The 19,755-nt window shown below is 37.5% G+C and overlaps 1 protein-coding gene and 1 long non-coding RNA gene across 3 annotated transcripts; one reads left to right on the top strand and one right to left on the bottom strand.

Moving 5' to 3' along the window:
• Positions 1-1,032: 1,032 nt before the first annotated feature.
• thbs2b (thrombospondin 2b) lies at positions 1,033-17,981 on the top strand. Of its 2 annotated transcripts, XM_058794332.1 has the most exons (21): positions 1,033-1,331; positions 2,065-2,135; positions 2,724-3,280; positions 3,577-3,661; positions 5,536-5,747; positions 6,204-6,438; positions 6,566-6,736; positions 6,816-6,992; positions 7,967-8,140; positions 8,302-8,429; positions 10,310-10,462; positions 10,620-10,838; positions 12,253-12,360; positions 12,480-12,639; positions 12,736-12,854; positions 12,941-13,175; positions 14,811-15,038; positions 15,128-15,399; positions 15,554-15,651; positions 16,089-16,228; positions 16,357-17,981. In XM_058794332.1, the coding sequence occupies exons 2-21, from the start codon at positions 2,069-2,071 to the stop codon at positions 16,362-16,364; spliced, it is 3,546 nt and encodes a 1,181-aa protein (XP_058650315.1). In that variant the 5' UTR covers positions 1,033-1,331; positions 2,065-2,068; the 3' UTR covers positions 16,365-17,981. The 2 variants fall into 2 exon arrangements, with proteins under 2 accessions (XP_058650315.1, XP_058650314.1); XM_058794331.1 differs by having other exon boundaries at positions 16,089-17,981.
• Positions 8,007-9,185, bottom strand: LOC131551394 (uncharacterized). The gene is made up of 3 exons (XR_009273746.1): positions 8,729-9,185; positions 8,274-8,410; positions 8,007-8,134 (listed from the first exon to the last, which is right to left on the bottom strand). It is a non-coding gene; the product is annotated as an uncharacterized LOC131551394 (long non-coding RNA).
• Positions 17,982-19,755: the final 1,774 nt, after the last annotated feature.

Raw genomic sequence — 19,755 nt, 5'->3', positions numbered from 1 at the left:
CTTGGCAAAACAACATCAAATTTGTTTGAAAAACCTGGAACTGTAATTTAGACTCCACGGACACACCAGTTCAGTCAAAGGAAGGAAGAATTATTATTTTGCTCACTCTAATCAGGCACTTAAAAGAGGGCAGCACTCATGGGGATACTTTCTCATTTTGGACGTATACAGGATATAATGTAATTTCCAGCATAAAGTAGTGAAATATACAATGATGTCATGCTTTTAACCCTCTGCTGGGCCCAGATTTTGCTTCACCTAGGGCATGCTGTAAACATGTACATCATCTGTCTCATCTGCTGTAGTATATCTCCACTTTATGTGCTTTTGTAAGATGTTCCCACTCGACAAAAAATGGATGGAATGCCTTCCTTTGAGTTTTCAGAAAGGGATGGAGCATATTTTCAAAGGAATGTAAAGCTCTTGAGAGAACAGGTCAGATTAAAGTCATACATCTTAAATGGTACATGCCACGTTGTGCTGTGAGGTGTTTATTGTGTCTATCTATCTATCTATCTATCTCTGTCTGAATATTTATGGGACATACTGTATTTGGTATTTGATATTGGGCTATAGAATTACAGGATGGAAATGATTATGTATCATATTATAGTAATATATTATTTATATATTGTTTTAATATATAGGTATTGTACTGTACATATGTATACGCTCTCTCTGTATCTCACTAACAGATTTTTTTTTTTTTTTTTTTTTTGGTGTGATCTGGCCTTTGTCCATTGACACTTCTTTTCTATCGCCTTTTAGTATAAACCTGACTTCAGTCTTGACCTTCTCACATACCTATGCTCACATTTAGGTCTTCACCCTAACCTCAACAGCCCCAGGTGCGATTCAGAACTGCATTAGCTAATGAAAACTGTCATGACCTGCTGTCACAGCAACAACCCGCACCTCTCCAGTCCAGCGCAACCCTCCTCCAGCACCCCAAACCCTCCCCTTTTGAAAGCAAATCTGCGCCCCTCGTGATAAAATTCAAGAGAGATCAGTTATGAGGAGAGAGCCCGTGAGTCCGGCATCATCTGGATTTATCACGTATCAGCTTTGGAACATAAAGACATTGTTCAGTAACACCTCATGATTGACTGCCTTCCTCTGTGAACTGTGTAACTCGCTTCGTGCGCGAATTTTAAACTTTGCGCTTGGGGACCCGTGGCATCTCCAGGTTTTACGCAATGATTTTTTGATCATTATCCTGGGGTTACCATAGTGGAACTGACTGAGGAGTAGAGCGGATAGTTATTTTAGTCTTGTACATATATTTTTTGTTAGTTTTTTTGTTTTTTCTTCTATAGTTCACCTTTGTTCGGGTAAGTGAGGTGCTTGTCACTTTTCTATTGTTGCTGGTTTATGAGAAGCCAAAACAAATATGGCGTGGGTTCTTAAAAGTGTGTATTCTTTTTACACAGACTATATATGCGTTTGCGTAACAGTGTTTTCATAACCACAAAAATTACATTTTAGTCAGAGTGCGCCTTTAGATGCTCCAGTTGTAGGCGCGTAAAGAGGTAACCATAGCAACTCTACGCTGATCAATCGCCTAATAGTTCAGTAACTATCATACGTCAGTAAAATACTTTATTGTATGTACAAATGATAGGCATAATCACAAAAACGTTTTTATGTACGCCAAAAGATAATATTGGTTGCGCGACTGAAATCTAAAAGGATTGTGCCCTGACGGAAATTCCTTTGAAAAGTAATTGTAGGCTATGATTCGCACTTTCACAAAAGTTTCAATACCTAATGTATTTGTTTGTATACTTGTGCTAAAGCATACTGTACAGTTATTTTTTTTTTTTTTTTTTTTTACATAGGCTACAGCATATATTTTATACAAACTCGTTCATAGGCTTTGGAGCATTTTCTCAATTAAGCATGCCAGTGGACATCCTAATAGATTCAGTGGGTTTGAACATGTCTAAAAATTTATTTTTAATGTTAGATGAGGTCTTCCTGGTTTTCAGCAGAGCAGAGCCACTGTGGGGCAGGTAACTTAATTAACGTGAAAAATTAACATTTGGTTACCATTGTTATCCATAGAAGAATGATTCTCCGAAGATGTCTCCGAATGTTGGCCCTTTTGCTTCTCTTCACCTTCGTAAAATCTCAAGGTAATACTGTATATTTTTCTTGATATTCTGTATCTAAATCATCTTTATTACTTCATATTTGAATGTGTATCACCTTAGGACCAGCATGTACTGTATCATATGAGTCATATTGTTGCTGTAATATAACAATTAAATAGCTTACACGTCTATGATTTTTTTGGTCATATTGTACTAGGTTAATATATATATGAAGAGTTCAGATGCAAAAGCCTCGAAGTGCCGTTTGAAATTTTCTTCTAAAATGAGCGTTTTTCTCAGGCACCATTGTTTATGTTCAGTTATTTCGCTTTAATAGCAATGATAAGAACCTATTCATTGCCATTAATGTGAAATTACTGAATCTACTACACATAGGATCCTGAGAAAAATGCTCATTTTAGAAGAAAATTTCAAACAGCACTTAGAGGCTTTTACATTTGAACTCTTCATATATATATATATATACACACAGACAAGGGAAAGCGTGTTTCTTATGTCCTATGACTATTTCAATGTTATACCATCTTTAATCACCTTTTTGTATGTAGTGACAAATTGAATATAGAATAACCAAATGTAAAATAACTTAAACCATGTACCCATTTTTAGATGCACAACTGGAAGATGAGACAGTTTTTGACCTGTTTGAAACCAGTGGGATCACACGCAAGACTATTGGTGTGAAGCTTTTCAAGGGTCTGGACAGCGATGCTCCAGCATACCGCTTCATCCGTTTTGACCAGCTCCCCTCGGTCAGCTCCACAGCGCTACAAAAACTTCTTTTGCAGATACAAAACAACGAAGGTTTCATTCTGACAGCCACTCTGCGCCAGGACCGCACATCCCGCGGCACCATTCTTGCACTGGAAGGCCCTGGAGAGCGCAGGCAGTTTGAAGTTGTTTCGGATGGAAGAACCAACACTTTAGATTTGGTGTACTGGTGGGCTGATGGCTCACGCAATGTGATCTCTTTTGAGGATGTAGACCTCTCGGATTCACAGTGGAAGAATGTAACACTTTATGTGCATGGAGAGACAGCAACTTTGTACATTGGTTGTGCACTCATTGATAGCTTTATTCTCGATGAACCTTTCTATGAACACCTTAGCGCCACAGGTGGCCGTATGTATGTGGCCAAAGGGGCCACACGAGAAAGCCACTTTAGGGTATGTTTGACCTTACAATATTGAGAAAAGTAAAGTGCATGCCATTTGAATGCATTAGGACATAAGCCACAGGATATCAAGAATTGCAACTAATAAATTTTTGCTCTTTGTAAGGCAATTTAGTCGGCATTAGTAGTTGCAGTGCATGCCAAGCAAGTTGCTGGAAACTGAGTAATAAATTACAGCTGATCCTCTAGTGTTCTGTAAATCCAACCCAAATTCCCAGTCATGGGAGATATATGTGAACGGTTGAAAATTGGCAAAGTAATCCTGACAGCAGCTGTTGTTTCTTTCAGGGCTTGCTGCAGAATGTACTTTTTATCTTTGACACCCCACTTGAGGACATTCTGGAGAGCAGGGGATGTGATCTTGGAAACCCAGGTAGGAGGGGCTTGTGAGTCTTAACATTCTTTTAACACTTTTAGCCAGCCAAAAAAAGTTTTGTGGGATAAAGAAGAAGTTCCTGTTTAATTGGAACTGCTGTACGGAATATGTAACTCATAGACAGGAAGGGATTCGTTCTGTAATGATGTCCATTTTGTTGGAATATTTTGTGTTTTGGTTTTCTTCAATGTCAGCCGAACAGTGGCTGTGGAAAGAATGGGTTCTTAAACTGCAGGCTTTTGACATCCTTCACACTGGGGAAGGTTTTTGGCACTTGACACTTAGCTTTCTAAATAAACATGCTTAGAGGGGCTCATGCTTGTGGAGACCTGTGCACACTCACTCAGATTAGCAGCAGCCATTGTGACTGAAGAAATTATTAGCTTGGAATTGCCATAGTGTGTGTGTATTACAAGCCTGTATTTGTCTAAGTAGGCCATCCATAAATCTGGTCTGATTTTGTAAGTGTTTTTCAATGCACATCAGCTCTCATGCTTTAGTTTTAAGATTGGTATGTTGTTGTAATTGTACAAATATTGCATTTAGCTAATTTTTAGCTTATATTTAAATGATTTTACCTTGTTAGAAGCAAAGTGACCATGTGTGGGGTCCCATTGACAGGTTAGTAGGTCATAAGGCCAAGAAGGGAGGAAGGGTAGTTAAGTTAAACATGAATGCAACCACACACACTCGCACTACCACACACACACACACACACACACACACACACACACACACACACACACACAGAAACACACTTATAGTCACTTGAGGAATAAATGAGTTCTACAGATATAGAAAAACAGTCCTGGCTTCACATAAGGGTCAAACCAAAATACTATCATGGTTTAAAAATGTTTTGAGTGTCTAGAGTATGTTCAACGAATAACTCTTTACACATGACGGTAATCTACATGTCATATATCCAGAAATTATGAAGCTATCTTTGATGCTGTCCTAAGAGTCTTCATTTCTTTGTTATCTAGCAATAACAAAGGAATCAAGTGAAGATATTTACAACTGTCTAATCTAAAAACTAAGTGCTAAGTACTAAGAACTAAGTAAACTTTTTATGTTAGACTTTTAATAATAGTTTATTGGGGTAACTCACAGTACTGCCCCGCCCAGACTTTTATATTATACTACTCCTTCTGAACTACTTAAAAATAACTTCAAAAAAAAAAAATTTGCTTCTAAAGACGGCGAACAAGAATTGCTGAGATAGGTCTGTGTGCCTAGAAATAGTTTGCTCGCGGTTACATGTGTGTTATATCACAGGAGCCAATGAAACATTTTAATTTGGCTTCCTATTGCAATCTTCAAGCGCCTGAGTGTCGTATATAAAGAGACTTTATTGCAAACAGGTTTAGTTGTCATGCTGTGAGATACCCAATGTCTGCATTCTCCGTCTTTGTACTTGCCTTAAAGGTGAAGTATAATTTTTCCAACATTACAAGACTTTTTCCTATCCCACCTTGCTCAAAAAACTATAAGTAACCCATTTGTAGATTGTGATTCCTCTGAAAAGTGTAAATGCTGTGGCTCTATCAAAACATCTCAATCAACCTGACACAATGTTTGCTCAACCAGTTCTGTGACCAGTGACAGATGCAATTTTTTTGCTTTCTTTTTGCTTAAAGATCTTGAATGTTCTGTTATGGATGGGATATTATAGTATACACTACTTCAAAAGTTTTGGATGGTAAGATTTGTGAAAGACCAGGCCTCTGGTCACTATAAACATATTATTCGATTGTGATGTGTCTCACAAATCTAATTGTTGTGCCATGGCTTTTGAACCAACCAATCGGAATTCATGTGTTAATTATAGATGTCTACATCTAATTAGAATTTCTTCTCTTTTTCCTCAGAGGAGGCAAATGTAGTCAGCGAGAGCGCAGAGGTGATGGAGGTTCCATCTTCAATTGCCACCAATGTGATTGGCCAGAATACAGATGTTCCAGCAACCAGCTCCTCAGAACTGATGTGTGAACGTTCCTGTGAAGAACTAGCCAACCTCTTCCAGGAGCTCAAGGGTCTCAGAGTTGTTGTTAGCAACCTCATAGATGGTCTGCAGAAAGTGGTGAGTCCTGTTGTGTTGCTTTGACAAATCCACATGTAACCCATGTTATCCTACACTTTATCAGGCTAGACTAGACACCCACTGTATAACTTCTGTAATTTAGAAAAGAGCCTCTTAGATCTCACACGCAGATAGAGCATGCCATATTGTTGATGTTAATTGATTTTGTCAGATGTTTAAAAAATGTGAGGGCAGTTATGTTTGTGGGCACATGAACGGCATAGTTGGACCATAATTTGGTATCTACCCACATAACTGTGGCAGGAATGTGAGCTCAGTAAATCACCGTGTTAGACGTTTTCTGTTGGAAAACATCTAAAATTTTCAATGCATGAAAATTTATAGTTATTTTGACTGCTGGTTATGTTTGAATGTGTGGAAAGACTGAATGTGGTCTCATTGCAGCATGAAGATGAACAACTGTGTGATTCATTTAATTTCAAACTGACTTTTTAGACAGAAGAAAACACGGCGATGAAGGAAGCACTAAATAAAATGCAGAGTCTTTCGGAGCAGACTATGTGTTGGCAAGATGGCCGTATGTTTGAGGACAAAGAGGACTGGATTGTGGATAGCTGTACTAAATGTACCTGCCAAGAAGGAAAAGTGGTTTGTCGTCAGATCACATGTCCTCCAGTGGCATGTGCCAATCCATCCTTCATCGATGGCGAATGCTGTCCAGTTTGCCTTCGTAAGTGGAAGCACAAATATATAGAGATAAATTACAACCAAATTTGTCTTTTGTTTATAGCTTAAGAGAGACTTTTTTCAAAAAATACATATATATTTGTACATTTCCTTATGATGTCTTTGTCTAGCAATGGACAGTGAGGATGGCTGGTCTCCATGGTCAGAATGGACTCAGTGCACAGTCACATGTGGAAGTGGCACTCAACAGAGGGGGCGCTCTTGTGATGAAACAAGCAATACATGTTCTGGACCCTCGATTCAGACACGCAAGTGCAGTTTGGGAAAATGTGACCGCAGAGGTATGAATACAACCACTGTATGTGTGATAGCTGGACGTGAGTCATTGTAGCACACTTACAGTAACATTGTGTTTTGCAGTTCGTCAAGACGGTGGCTGGAGCTTATGGTCTCCATGGTCGTCCTGCTCAGTGACGTGTGGAGAGGGTCTGATTACACGTATCCGTCACTGCAATGCTCCTGTTCCACAAAGAGGCGGAAAAGACTGTGAAGGTGATGGACGAGAGACACAAAGCTGCCACGCGGACCCCTGTCCAAGTGAGTATTGCATATTTAATCACCACTGTTAAATATAAAATACGTTAGCTGCATTTAAAAAAAAAAATGTTATGCTGTTAAACATTAACTTTGACAGCCCTACAAAATTTAAAGCTCAACCCCAAATTGAGCCCAACCACACACATGCTCATATAGAAACCATCTCATCCACCCTGCTGTTCAGATCTTAACTGGAAAACATTGAGAGAATGATGTCATTCTTTCCAGGGCTTATATTATCGTTAGAGCAGGGAGGGTACACAAATTTGGGCAATTTGTTCATTCAGAGGATTATGGCAAAGATGCTTATGAAATGCCTGATGAATGAGATTCACATCGGAGACACGGCAGATGACTGGGAACACCCTGAAAATTTTTCGATCAGGGGCTATTGAATGTTTAGGATCTGGGCTAACTTTTAGTTTCTGAAGAGCAGTGCCAGAAGAGGGCAAGCTATGTGCATTGTGCCTGCTTATTTTGGGCATTTATGTGTTATTTCCACATTAGCCAGGAATGTGCAAGCACACAGATTGTGATATATTAGAGCCATTACATAACATAACATTTGGTCCAAATGAAATCCAAGCTAAATCATATCTAAAAATGGTTTTTAGCTTTATTAGTTAGTTTCATTACATCAGTATCAGTTCTTTGAAGTCTGCACTAGAATATCTGCCTTTGGTTCTCTTAAAATTGCATAAGCTGAACAATGGCACAATAAAACTAAATAACAACCAGTTCAATACAAAACAAAAACAGAATAACAAGCAGATGGACTTTGTCACAATAAAAAACACAGAATAGTACTTTATATTATATAATTATATAAACATTAATTTAATTAGGTCACAAAACAGATGCTGTACATAATGTCCTCTCTATGGGGGCATTTTGAGTCACTCTATGAACAGATTTGTGAATCAGACTTTTAGGGTGTTATATCTAATAAATGGAACCCATGTTATGCCATTTAGTTGATGGTGGCTGGGGTCCATGGTCTCCCTGGGCAATGTGTTCGGCTACATGTGGAGGGGGTCTGAAGAGTCGTGTTAGGGAATGTAACAGCCCTGAACCACAGCATGGAGGAAGGAAGTGTCTTGGAGACTCCATTGAAAATGAAGTATGCAACCGTCAGGAGTGTCCTATTGGTAAGAAAAACAAATGTATGAACAAAATATGTTGCATGTATGTCCTTTTACAGTGCTTTTCTCTTTCAATCTCCTAAAAATAGCATTAGAGACAGAAATTAAGTGAGAAAGAATAGTATGTGATGTTTTATACTAAAAACGGTGCTGTGTTGATTTGACAGATGGCTGTCTTTCAAACCCTTGCTTCTCTGGAGTTGAGTGTATCACAGCTTCTGATGGAACCTGGGAATGTGGACCATGCCCGAATGGTTATCGTGGCAATGGAACTTCCTGTGAAGATGTCAATGAGGTGAGCAAAATTATATCAGACTAATAAGATCAAAATACTTCTGAACAAACCTGTAACCCTAAGTATTAACATTGGCATGTTAAGGTGCAGTGATGTATGAAGCACAGCTCACACAGAAGTCACTTTCAAAACAATGAACGCATGGATTCCTATTAAAATGACTGGATTTCGCTTGTGAAAATTCACCGAACAATGGTATATGTGACTGCACTTGTTCTGCATGTTTGTGGTACAGATATGAATGAGGACTTAAAGGGATAGTTCACCCAAAAATGAAAATTCTGTCATTAATTACTCACCATCATGTCGTTCCAAACCCATAAAACATTGGTCTCAAACTCAATTCCTGGAGGGACACAGCTCTGCCAGCCCGATCTCACGGCAATTCATGCATATTTTACGAGGTGGCTAATTTGTACGAATTCTTAAGATTTTTCCTAAATCGTACGTATTTTATGAGTTGCGCAATTCATATAAATTTGTACGAATGACCTACACCTAACCCCGCCCCTAAACCTACCCGTCACTGGGATCTAGACAAATCGGACAAAATCGTTTGAGTGAGGTTGTATGAATTCGCACAAATTAGCCACCTCGTAAAATATGTACGAATTGGTCGTGAGATAGCGTTGGCTCTGCACATTTTAGCTCCAACACTAATCAAACACACCTGATCAAGCTAATCAAGGTCTTCAGGATTACTACAAACATCCAAGCAGGTGTGATTTGGAGCTGGTTGGAGCTAAACTCTGCAGAGTTGTGGCCCTCAAGGAATTGAGTTTGAGACCACTGCCGTAAGACCTTCATTCATCTTCGGGAACACAAATTAAGATATTTTTGATGAAATCCAAGAGCTTTCTGACCCTGTATAGACAGCAATGGAACTGACACGTTCAAGGCCCAAAAAGGTAGTAAGGACATCATTAAAATAGTCCATGTGACATCAGTGGTTCAAGCGTAATTTTATCAAGCTATGAGAATACTTTTTTGTGCAAAGAAAACTAAAATAACGACGTCATTCAACAATTTCTTCTCTTCCACAACAGACTTCGACACACGTTCAAGACAGTACCATGACGTATGTGTGGGCATTCCTCTGCTTGTAAACAAGGTGCAGCACATCCGGGTTCTACATCAGAACGCCGGTTCCTGCATCACACGCATGCATCTTGGTACTGCACGGCAGAGACTGACACAGAAGAGAACAATTGTTGAATAAAGTCGTTATTTTTCATTTTTTTTGCACACCAAAATGTTTTTTGTAGCTTCATAAAATTAGGATTGAACCACCGATGTCACATGGACTATTTTAACCATGTCCTTACTACCTTTCTAGGCCTTGAACGTACAGTAGCAGTACCCTTGCTCTCTATGGAGGGTCAGAAAGCTCTCGGATTTCATCAAATATATCTTAAATTGTGTTATTAGGTCTTATGGGTTTGGAACAACATGAGGGTGAGAAATTAATGACAGAATTTTTATTTTTAGGTGAACTATCCCTTCAAATGTTGGATGTGCATTGTGCATTGACTTTTCTAGATGTGCATTTCTAGATTTAGCTTTTCTAAACCACAATTAAACTGGCAAAAAATTATATAACTGGAATAAATCTCATATATTACATTGAAGACCTAACCAAAGCCATATCTAGAGACCAGAATATCATGGAGACTAGGGGCCAGTTATTTTAACGTGGCAACCACATAACAATACTCTAACTACACAGAACACCCTAGGAACCACATAACAATGCCTTGGCACCATGTCGATGAATTTTACATGGTCAAGAATTTGCAGTATGTATATACAGTACATATATGACAATTCTGATCCTTGTACTGCTTTTCTATTTCTTTCTTTTTGCATTCTGTGGTCTGCAGTGCGATATGGTATCAGATCTGTGTCATAAGGTGGGTGGCCTACAGCAATGTGTGAATACAGACCCCGGATTCCACTGTCTCCCCTGCCCCCCGCGCTACAAAGGGACTCAGCCCTACGGCATGGGAGTGGAGTCAGCTAAAACCAACAAACAGGTCAGTTATATATATATCACCCTGCATACCACTTACCGAGCAGCTAATTTACGTCCAGCCTCCCGGCAGATACCCTCAGCAAGTTCCCAAAGTTCTGGGTCATATGTGTTTAAATAGACAGAGTTTTAGTATCTGTTGTTTTTTTCCTTATGGATAGGTGTGTGAACCCTACAACCCCTGCAAAGATAACAGCCACAGCTGCCACAAGTATGCTGAATGCATCTTCCTTAGTCACTTTAGTGACCCAATGTACAAGTGCGAATGCCGTATCGGTTATGCTGGAGATGGCATCATCTGTGGAGAGGACTTTGATCTAGATGGATGGCCCAACCAGGATCTTGTGTGTGGAGCAAATGCCACCTACCATTGCAAAAAGGTACTACATAACTACATTAACCAGTGTCATGCCCCTCATTTGGATCCATATGTCATTTTAATAGAAAAAATGTATAGAACATGTGGATATATTGAAGACAAGATGCTGAGACTAAAGACGTCTCTGCATTGGTTCAACTTAATGCAATCCAGACCTTAAGATTTAGCTGAGGACTGCTTTGAGTGGGTTTCTAAGGAATATAAAATGGAAAGAAATATTGTTTCACCTTAATAAACCCCACAGGACAATGGCATCAAGTCAGGCAGGGGGCCCAGTGACCATGAACTGGAGGAATGTTTTGATTTGGCCCAGTGTTTATCGTATATTTTGGAATCGTATATTTTATATCCCTTAAACGTCTTTGTGGTGAGGTGTTTAGCCAAAGGGAGGGAGAGCAAAAGTAATAATTACATCATTCTTCTCCTGTGATGGATAATTGCTTGATTATGTCATGATACACCGTGGAGAAAAACCAGGACCAGAATCTGCAAGACATCATGGATCTGAAGCCTGGGAAGCAATGAGAGCCAAGCGAGAAAGCAATAAAGGATAAAATATGTGCACATAATAAATAAAGGAAAATATTGGTAATGCACAGAATGAAAAATTGAGATATCATAGCAGTAGAAGCTTGAAATTCTTAATACTGTATGTGGGTGATTTGATGCGGTTCATTTGATATGAATAACTATTAGTGTCAGATTTCTGGAATAAGACCTTGTTGCACACATAAGCGAAGCAGTAGTGTGACAGCCTGGGCCCAAAATTAACTAAAATAATTTTAGTTTCCAGAATTATTTCATGAAAAAAACCTTAGTTATAATAATTTTTAAAAAACGTATACAATCAATGAAAATTATTTGTAAGAAGTCTCTTATGCTCATACAGCATTTATTTCTTAAGAAAAAGTATAATCAGTAATATTGTGGGAAAAATATTATTACAATGTTAAATAACTGTTTTCTTTATTTTAAAGCATAATTTATTCCTGTGATTGCAAAGCTAAATTTTCAGAAGCCATTACTCCAGTTACATGATCTTTCAGAAATCATTCCAATATGTTTCATATTATTATTAATGATTGTAAGCAGTTGTGCTGCTGAATGTTTTTGTGGAAACCATGATACATATTTTCAGGGTGTGATGAGAATGTTCATAGATATTATAAAACAAAAAAACACAATTGTTATTTTCCACAGATGTGTTATCACATGCAATTTCTAATGTTAAATTTTCCTCTGTGCAGGTTGCAACAGATGTTTTCTTTAATAGACATTATTAAGTCACATTTTAAGTAGTCTTCAGTTTTTGCCATTGATTTGCTCGCAAGAGTCAGATTATGATTTTTATAGATCAGTATACACTGCTTATGCTTTCACTGTAAAACAGGCCTGTGTTTAACTTTTTTTTGCAGGACAACTGCCCAACTCTGCCCAACTCTGGTCAGGAGGACTTTGACAATGATGGGCAAGGAGATGCCTGTGATAAAGATGATGATAATGATGAAATTGTGGATGAAAGGGTAAGGCAGATTTAGTACATGTGAGCTTTATGAATTTGTCTTCATGCTGCTACTGATGTACACACTGTAGGAGTATGTGCTATTCATATAGACACATGTATATGATATATTTATTCCAGGACAACTGCCCCCTGATGTATAACCCCAGGCAGTATGACTATGACAAGGATGATGTCGGAGACCGTTGTGATAACTGCCCGTATGAACATAACCCTGCTCAGACCGACACTGACAACAATGGGGAAGGAGACGCCTGTTCTATTGATATGGACGGAGATGGTACAAGAAGCTTTGATCGTCATTTCTAATACATGTGACTCATTTTGGATCACAACAGATGTGACTCACATGTCCTTTTCTTATTTCTGCTCTTAGAGATTCTAAACGAGCGAGACAACTGCCCTCTCATTTACAACACAGACCAGAAAGACACCGATTTAGATGGTGTCGGAGACCAGTGTGATAACTGCCCCTTAGTCCACAACCCACAACAGGTCTGGAGAAAAATGGAAACTGATTGCTTTTGCAATTTAATCATTTTTATTCATTTTTTAAAGAATGTACCATTTTGTTTTTGCAGACGGATGTAGATAATGATCTAATTGGAGACCAGTGTGATGACAACCAGGACATAGATGAAGATGGCCATCAAAATAACATGGATAACTGCCCGTACATACCTAATGCTAACCAAGCCGACCACGATGGAGATGGGAAAGGAGACGCTTGTGATCATGATGATGATAATGATGGCATTCCTGATGACCGGGATAACTGCAGACTAGTTTCCAACAAGGACCAAACGGACTCTGATGGTAAAAACAGTGTTATATTAAAAAAGCACCCCTTATTTTGGTCTCTGATTATAGTACTGAAAAAAATATATTATTTATCATTCATTTATATCTTTTTTTTTTCTCCCACTATATTAAATTGATAGTTTAGGTCCATGTACTGATATTTGGGTTGCACTTTACAAAAAGTTCCTATTAATTAATGTTGGTTAATGCATTAACTCACAATAACTAACAATGAGCAATACATTTGTTACAGTGTTTATTCATCTTTAGTAATGTTAAAAACAGCGTTTCATTGTTAGCTCAGGTTCAAGGTTTAAGAATATTAACAGATAATAATTTCGATTTCAGTAATTTATGAATACATTTTGAAATGAACAAAAACTAAGATTAATAAATGCTTTAGAAGTTTTTTTTCATTGTCCATATTCACTAACTAATGTTAACAAATGAAACCTTATTGTAAATTGTTACCAATATTTTTTAGAGAGATGCATGATACATTGGTACCAAGTACCAAGGTATTTTCATCTTTGATAATTACATTGCATGATTATTGTAGGTCCTGGTTTATTATAAAAATGATAAGAACACAAATCCGTGAACATTTTAGAAAAACTTTATACTTTGTGTTTTGAACTGCTACACTAACACTTCTTACAGAACACTTCATATCTCGCTTCATATGTCATATCTCGTTTCTGGTCTTTACTATTTCACTCCAGAATAAGGAATGTGTTGAAATAATGATGTGACTAATTATTGATATGTGGCATAATGTGGACAGTTGTTCTGCAGATTACCAGAGAACTGAGAAAACTGATAAACAACGTTAAGAATTTTCCTCTGAGCTCCTCACACCTGTTTGTCTTAATACACAATCCTGCATTCAATTTTTGTGTCATGCAAGCGTCTGTTGTTTTGGACGTTGTTCATATTTCCTATGAGGGTTGTCCAAGAATCTGTCCCATAAAATAGAAAATCAAAGACAAGGCAATAAAAAGCAAGCAGATAAGAAATGCATAAATGTCTCGCTGGCATCAGAAATGCCGAAGAGTTGCATCCCAGGGTAGGGCTCCACGTCTCTTTGTGTTTTATGAGGTATTTTAGACACAGATATACACAGCTTGACATTAAGCCTAAATGGTATAAGGGTTGAATAAGCTTGCGTTCTTTTTTATAAAGTGGATTTGAAATTTAAGTGGGGTGAAATTTGCCTTGGCATTCCAAAGGGTGTTCATTTCGGCAGCCCTCTGAACTCCAAGTGCTAGCTGAAGCTGTCACGGTCTATGGGGAGACTGGAGATCTTTGAGGTTTTGTTGGCTTAGAGAGACAATCCTAAAGCTTTGGGAAAAGCCATTGTTTTCCAGTTTTCCAAAAGGAAAAGTACCTCTTGGATAAGACTGCACTGTGATGCCAGTAGTTTGCAGATCAAATGATTGAATGTTTTGAAGCTTAGATTTGAATTTTCTAGGTCAGTGGCTTTGGAGTATTTTATGAAGTGGTTATACTGATAGTCTTAACACGAATGGTGTATATGGCTTTCTATGACCTCATAAGCTCATAAAGATTTGTTTATAATTATTTGTCTAGTTTATTCTACTTTTGTCACTCACTCAGCAGTTGGTTTAACGTTCTTATATTTTCTCTCAGGTAATGGCCGTGGAGATGCCTGTGAGAATGATTTCGACAACGACAAAGTCCCGGATATCTTCGACGCGTGCCCAGAAAACAGTGCAATCAGTGTCACAGATTTCCGGAAGTTTCAAATGGTTCACCTCGACCCCAAGGGAACCACACAGATTGATCCAAACTGGGTGGTCCGAAACCAGGGCAAAGAGCTTGTGCAAACTGCCAACTCCGACCCTGGAATTGCAGTGGGTAAGTGAGCTGTAATGCAAACATTTCCATACGTGAAAAGCTAAAACGTGCCAGCATTGATTTTGGATTCTTATTCTGCACAATAATAGGCTTTGATGAGTTCAGCGCTGTGGATTTCAGCGGGACCTTCTATGTGAATACAGACAGGGATGATGATTATGCAGGTTTTGTGTTTGGATACCAGTCTAGCCGACGTTTTTACGTAGTCATGTGGAAACAGATCACACAGACGTACTGGGAAGACAAGCCATCAAAGGCATTTGGCATCTCTGGCGTCTCTCTCAAGGTGGTCAACTCCACCACAGGCACTGGGGAAAATCTACGCAATGCATTATGGCACACAGGCAACACCAAGCAGCAGGTGAACTCTCTCTTCACTTTTATTAGTCCTGACAGATTTCTCTTTTCGTGCCATTACTAACAATAAACTGTCCAATAAATTCCCATGTTTCAAAGCAGTGCTGTCTGTCTTAGTGCTTAAGATGATGGATGGATGGCTTTCCAATATCTTTTAGGTGCGCACTCTGTGGCACGACCCGAAGAATATCGGCTGGAAAGATTATACCGCTTACCGCTGGCATCTCATCCACAGACCGAAGACTGGATTCATTAGGTAAAGACTCAGACTCCATCTTGCTTTAGACATTAACTACCTTTAATTTTCCAAGACACACGTTTTTTGGTGTGTGTACAATATAATATGTATAATTTTATCAATAATATCAAGAATATAATACATTTTTATTATATTATATTTTATATTTTATAAAAAACAATGTGGCTACATTAGGTATAGACTCAGACTACATCTTGTTTTAGACAGACATTATATATTCTTTTCCTAGACACACGTTTTTGTGATATGTATAGAATTTATTTTAATAGAATAGAATAGAATAATTTTTTTGTTATATAAAATTATATAAAAAAATTACATTTGATCAATAATGTTATAAATATAATTAATGTTTAGTATATTTTATACATTTTATTTAAAAAAAACAAAAACATAATGTTATATTTATGAAAATCTGTACTTTTTCCCCCCAGAGTTGTTGTGTATGAAGGCAAGCAGATCATGGCAGACTCAGGCCCCATTTATGACAAAACGTTTGCAGGTGGAAGACTCGGGTTATTCGTTTTCTCCCAGGAGGCCGTCTTCTTCTCTGACCTCAAATATGAATGCAGAGGTGAACAAATATGAGTTTATTTAGAGATGAAAACGTTTAAATATCCTGTGATCTTCCTTTTTTTCTATTATTAAGATATTTTCTTTTCTTTTCTTTTCTTTTTCATTTTTATTTTTTATTTTTGGCAGATAATTGAGTGTGATTGGAGTGCTGTATCTCCTGTCATGGACTATTTTGATAAAAGCAAAACCGGATCAGTGTAGTGCCTTAGTAAAACACGAAAATGAGACTTTCTGCAATAAGGGCCTGCATAAAGGCCAGATCCACAGACTAGAGGTGCCTTTAAGAGGTGAATATACCTCCTGCTGGACAAGTATAAAAGAGCATAAATATTTGGTCAGCATTGCTTTAGATTCTCAGTTAAATGTTGCACAAATAATCTTTGTAATGCTACATTGAGTCCTGCCATCTTGAATATGAACCCAAGACTCTGAGTGTTGAGGGTTTATCGTTTTTCATTTCATATACTTTATTATTTTATATGTCTTTCTCATCATTCTTGTGGAGAACATTTTTTGTGGCCTTTTGTGTTTGTTGCAATGTTTAGGGGAGATGTATTATATTCTGACCTTTTCTACTATCTACTGTAACTTATTTGTCTTTTTTCTGGTTATTAGTTATCATTCCTTTTGTAATGTATCCCTTGCTGACTAATTGTAAATACTTATTTATTTGTTTACATTGACACATTTTTACAGATGAGGTTTAAAAGAATGTTTTGCATATGTTATCAAATTGCATTCATGTCAGTAAGGCTTCATCATTGGCCATTACTATACAGTATCTACATAGAAAATGAATGTGCAAGAGGAATTGTAATGTAATATTCCTGAACATTTCAGAAGTGTCAAGGTGTAACACATTTCTTTTAAACTACAGAGCGTGCATGTAAGTAACCATCGCTTAACACCGGTCCTCAGAGACCCCAGCCGCAAAGACTTTTCTTGCTCTCATAGGTACAATGGTGACAAACCAGGATTGTGATCTAGATCACCTTGGCCTTGAACCAGCAATTTTTGAGGTATCAATTCTACCAGCACCCTCTTTTGTATATTCAATAAGAAGAAGCGCCATTCAGGAAATGCCAATGACAGTGAGGGATTTAATATAAATTTCATATTTTTATGAGCTGATAATGGAATATATATTACGCCTCACATGTACATGCTTTAAATCTCAACTTGTTTCATTTACAGTCATTTCATTCACCACGCAACACAGAGCACTTCATTAGATGTTAAATTTAAGATTCGTCTACAGTGTATGGCTTGCTGCTAATCACATTTCTAGGTATCATACTTGTTTTTTATTAACTAACAAACAGTTGTTTTTGATATTTTGATCACTCATATGCGTTGTCACGGCAAATATGTGATGAAATAACTTTTGTCAATAAAATTATATACAAAAATTAAAGACTCTAAACATTTAAGTTATGAAGATTTCAGTAGCCTTATAAAAGGTCTAAATTTAAGATAGTTAAATTTGAGAGGAATGTATTTTAAATGCATATAAAATTTTCTTTCATTTTAACATAAAGAAACTTAATGTGATACATATGTCTCTAATACATAAATGAAAAGATTTCTGCACACTAAAAATCATAGCATAGTTTTAACTATTTGTATCTATTTGATTTTTTTTTTTTTAAATCACAAACATAAATATGGCTAGCTGTGGAACAAACTAAAATGTATGAGATTGAAACAAAGTGGATTGATTGATTGATCGATGATAAATATATAAACCTTCAGTTTATTAGTATACTATTCTTTGGAAATCTTACCTGTTTCTGTACACGTATGACTGACAATGTGCATTATTAACATTCATTTTGGGAATGGATGGGAATGAATTAAATGCAACATCTATTCAAATACATAAATCTTAAATTTAGACCTAAATATTTCTTTTGAGTCTGGGTCACCTCATGAGCGCAATATGTTGAGATCACATGACTAATCACATGACCGTTTAGCAGATTTCTGCAGTGGCACTGGGAAGCAAAAACTTTTTCTAAGTGATCCATGCTGCTAAGAGTAAGTTACCAGTGCAACATAAAAAATAAAAAAACACTACTAAGTGCATCTTTAATGAAACTATTCTTAATTCAGTGTAAACCTAATTTAGATTTGTGGTTCAATTCATTAATGCAAACGGAGGCACGGACTCCTAGAAACCATTCCAAATGAGCCAACCATGTCCAATTTTGGTAGTGTTTTTCTGTCTTCCATCTGGTGATCCTCTGGGCTCTCTTTGGAGCATTTAGGGGAAAACAGTGCTTGGTAGAATTAAGGCGGCATGCTGTCCTCCAGTAATTCTTGTCTCTGAAAGAGTGCCCACATTTCACTGCTTTCAGATGCTGCAGAGCATTTTGCAGGCTAATGTGGTAAAGATACGCGAGCGTGACTGTGTTTTCGTGTGTATGCAGCTGACACAACTGTGCAATTAGGGGATAATTAAGGGGAAGTGCTGTGTTAAATCTAATGATCGGGCCACATTTACATTTACATTTATGCATTTAGCAGACGCTTTTATCCAAAGCGACTTACATTGCATTCAAGTTACAGTTTTTACATTTTATCAGCTCTTGCTTTCCCTGGGAATCGAACCCATGATCTTGGCGTTGCTAGCGCCATGCTCTACTATTTGAGCTACAGGAGCAACATAGCAACAGGAGAAAAACAGATTCTTTTGCGAACAGACACAGAGACGTGCATGTGTCTGAAGCTGATTCTGTTATCTTTCATGTGGGGAATCTGTGGTTTTTGATTAGCAGAGAATTTTTAGACACTGGAGAACATCATGAAATATGTCTTCTTTGTACTTGATGCACATGAATGATGGTCTCTAAAGCTTGGATGTTGTGTTACCATTATTTAGTAGGCCTATAAACAGATCCAGCTGTGCTCACGGTACACTGCAAACCCAATCACACAGACAGCATTATGAACCTAATGCTTCTGCCGTAATTTTCACATGGAGGAAGCTGAGCAGGGTGTCTCCTGAGGAGACATCAGATGCAGTTCTTGTTCCAGGGACAGGCACAAAACAGTGAGAAAGGAAGAGAGAGACCTCAGAGGAAGCCTCTAAGAATGCTGTTAAGTCTCTGTTTCTGGAAAGCATCATTAAAAACTAAAGCTTTTGCAATATTTTGTATGACTGAAGCATCTAGGTAATAAAATAAAACACTTGAGATATTGCAGGACCACAATGTGCTTTACTGTTTTGAACAACAACACTGTGTCAAGGTCCATTTACCTCATATTTTAACGGTTTCTCTATTCTTCTTTCTTTTTTTCTTTCATTAATAAGACATAAAACACTGAAGGAGATACAAAAAACACAGAAAAATGATCCAATTCAGTCAAAGCCAATTCAATATTATGGTATGAGATGTTCTCATGACTTATGTATTGGAGATTTTCTGAAGTGAAGCTAACAAAAGCCATAAATCTGTCAACATTTTAGGATTAGGGTTTGAATCTAAGGCATCTTGCCTTTACTGTTCATATAAATAAATTTTA

This window comes from Onychostoma macrolepis, chromosome 12, assembly GCF_012432095.1.
Source record: "Onychostoma macrolepis isolate SWU-2019 chromosome 12, ASM1243209v1, whole genome shotgun sequence".
NCBI lineage: Eukaryota > Metazoa > Chordata > Actinopteri > Cypriniformes > Cyprinidae > Onychostoma > Onychostoma macrolepis.
Note: the sequence above shows the minus strand (reverse complement) of the source record. Positions and strands in the feature narration are given on the sequence as shown.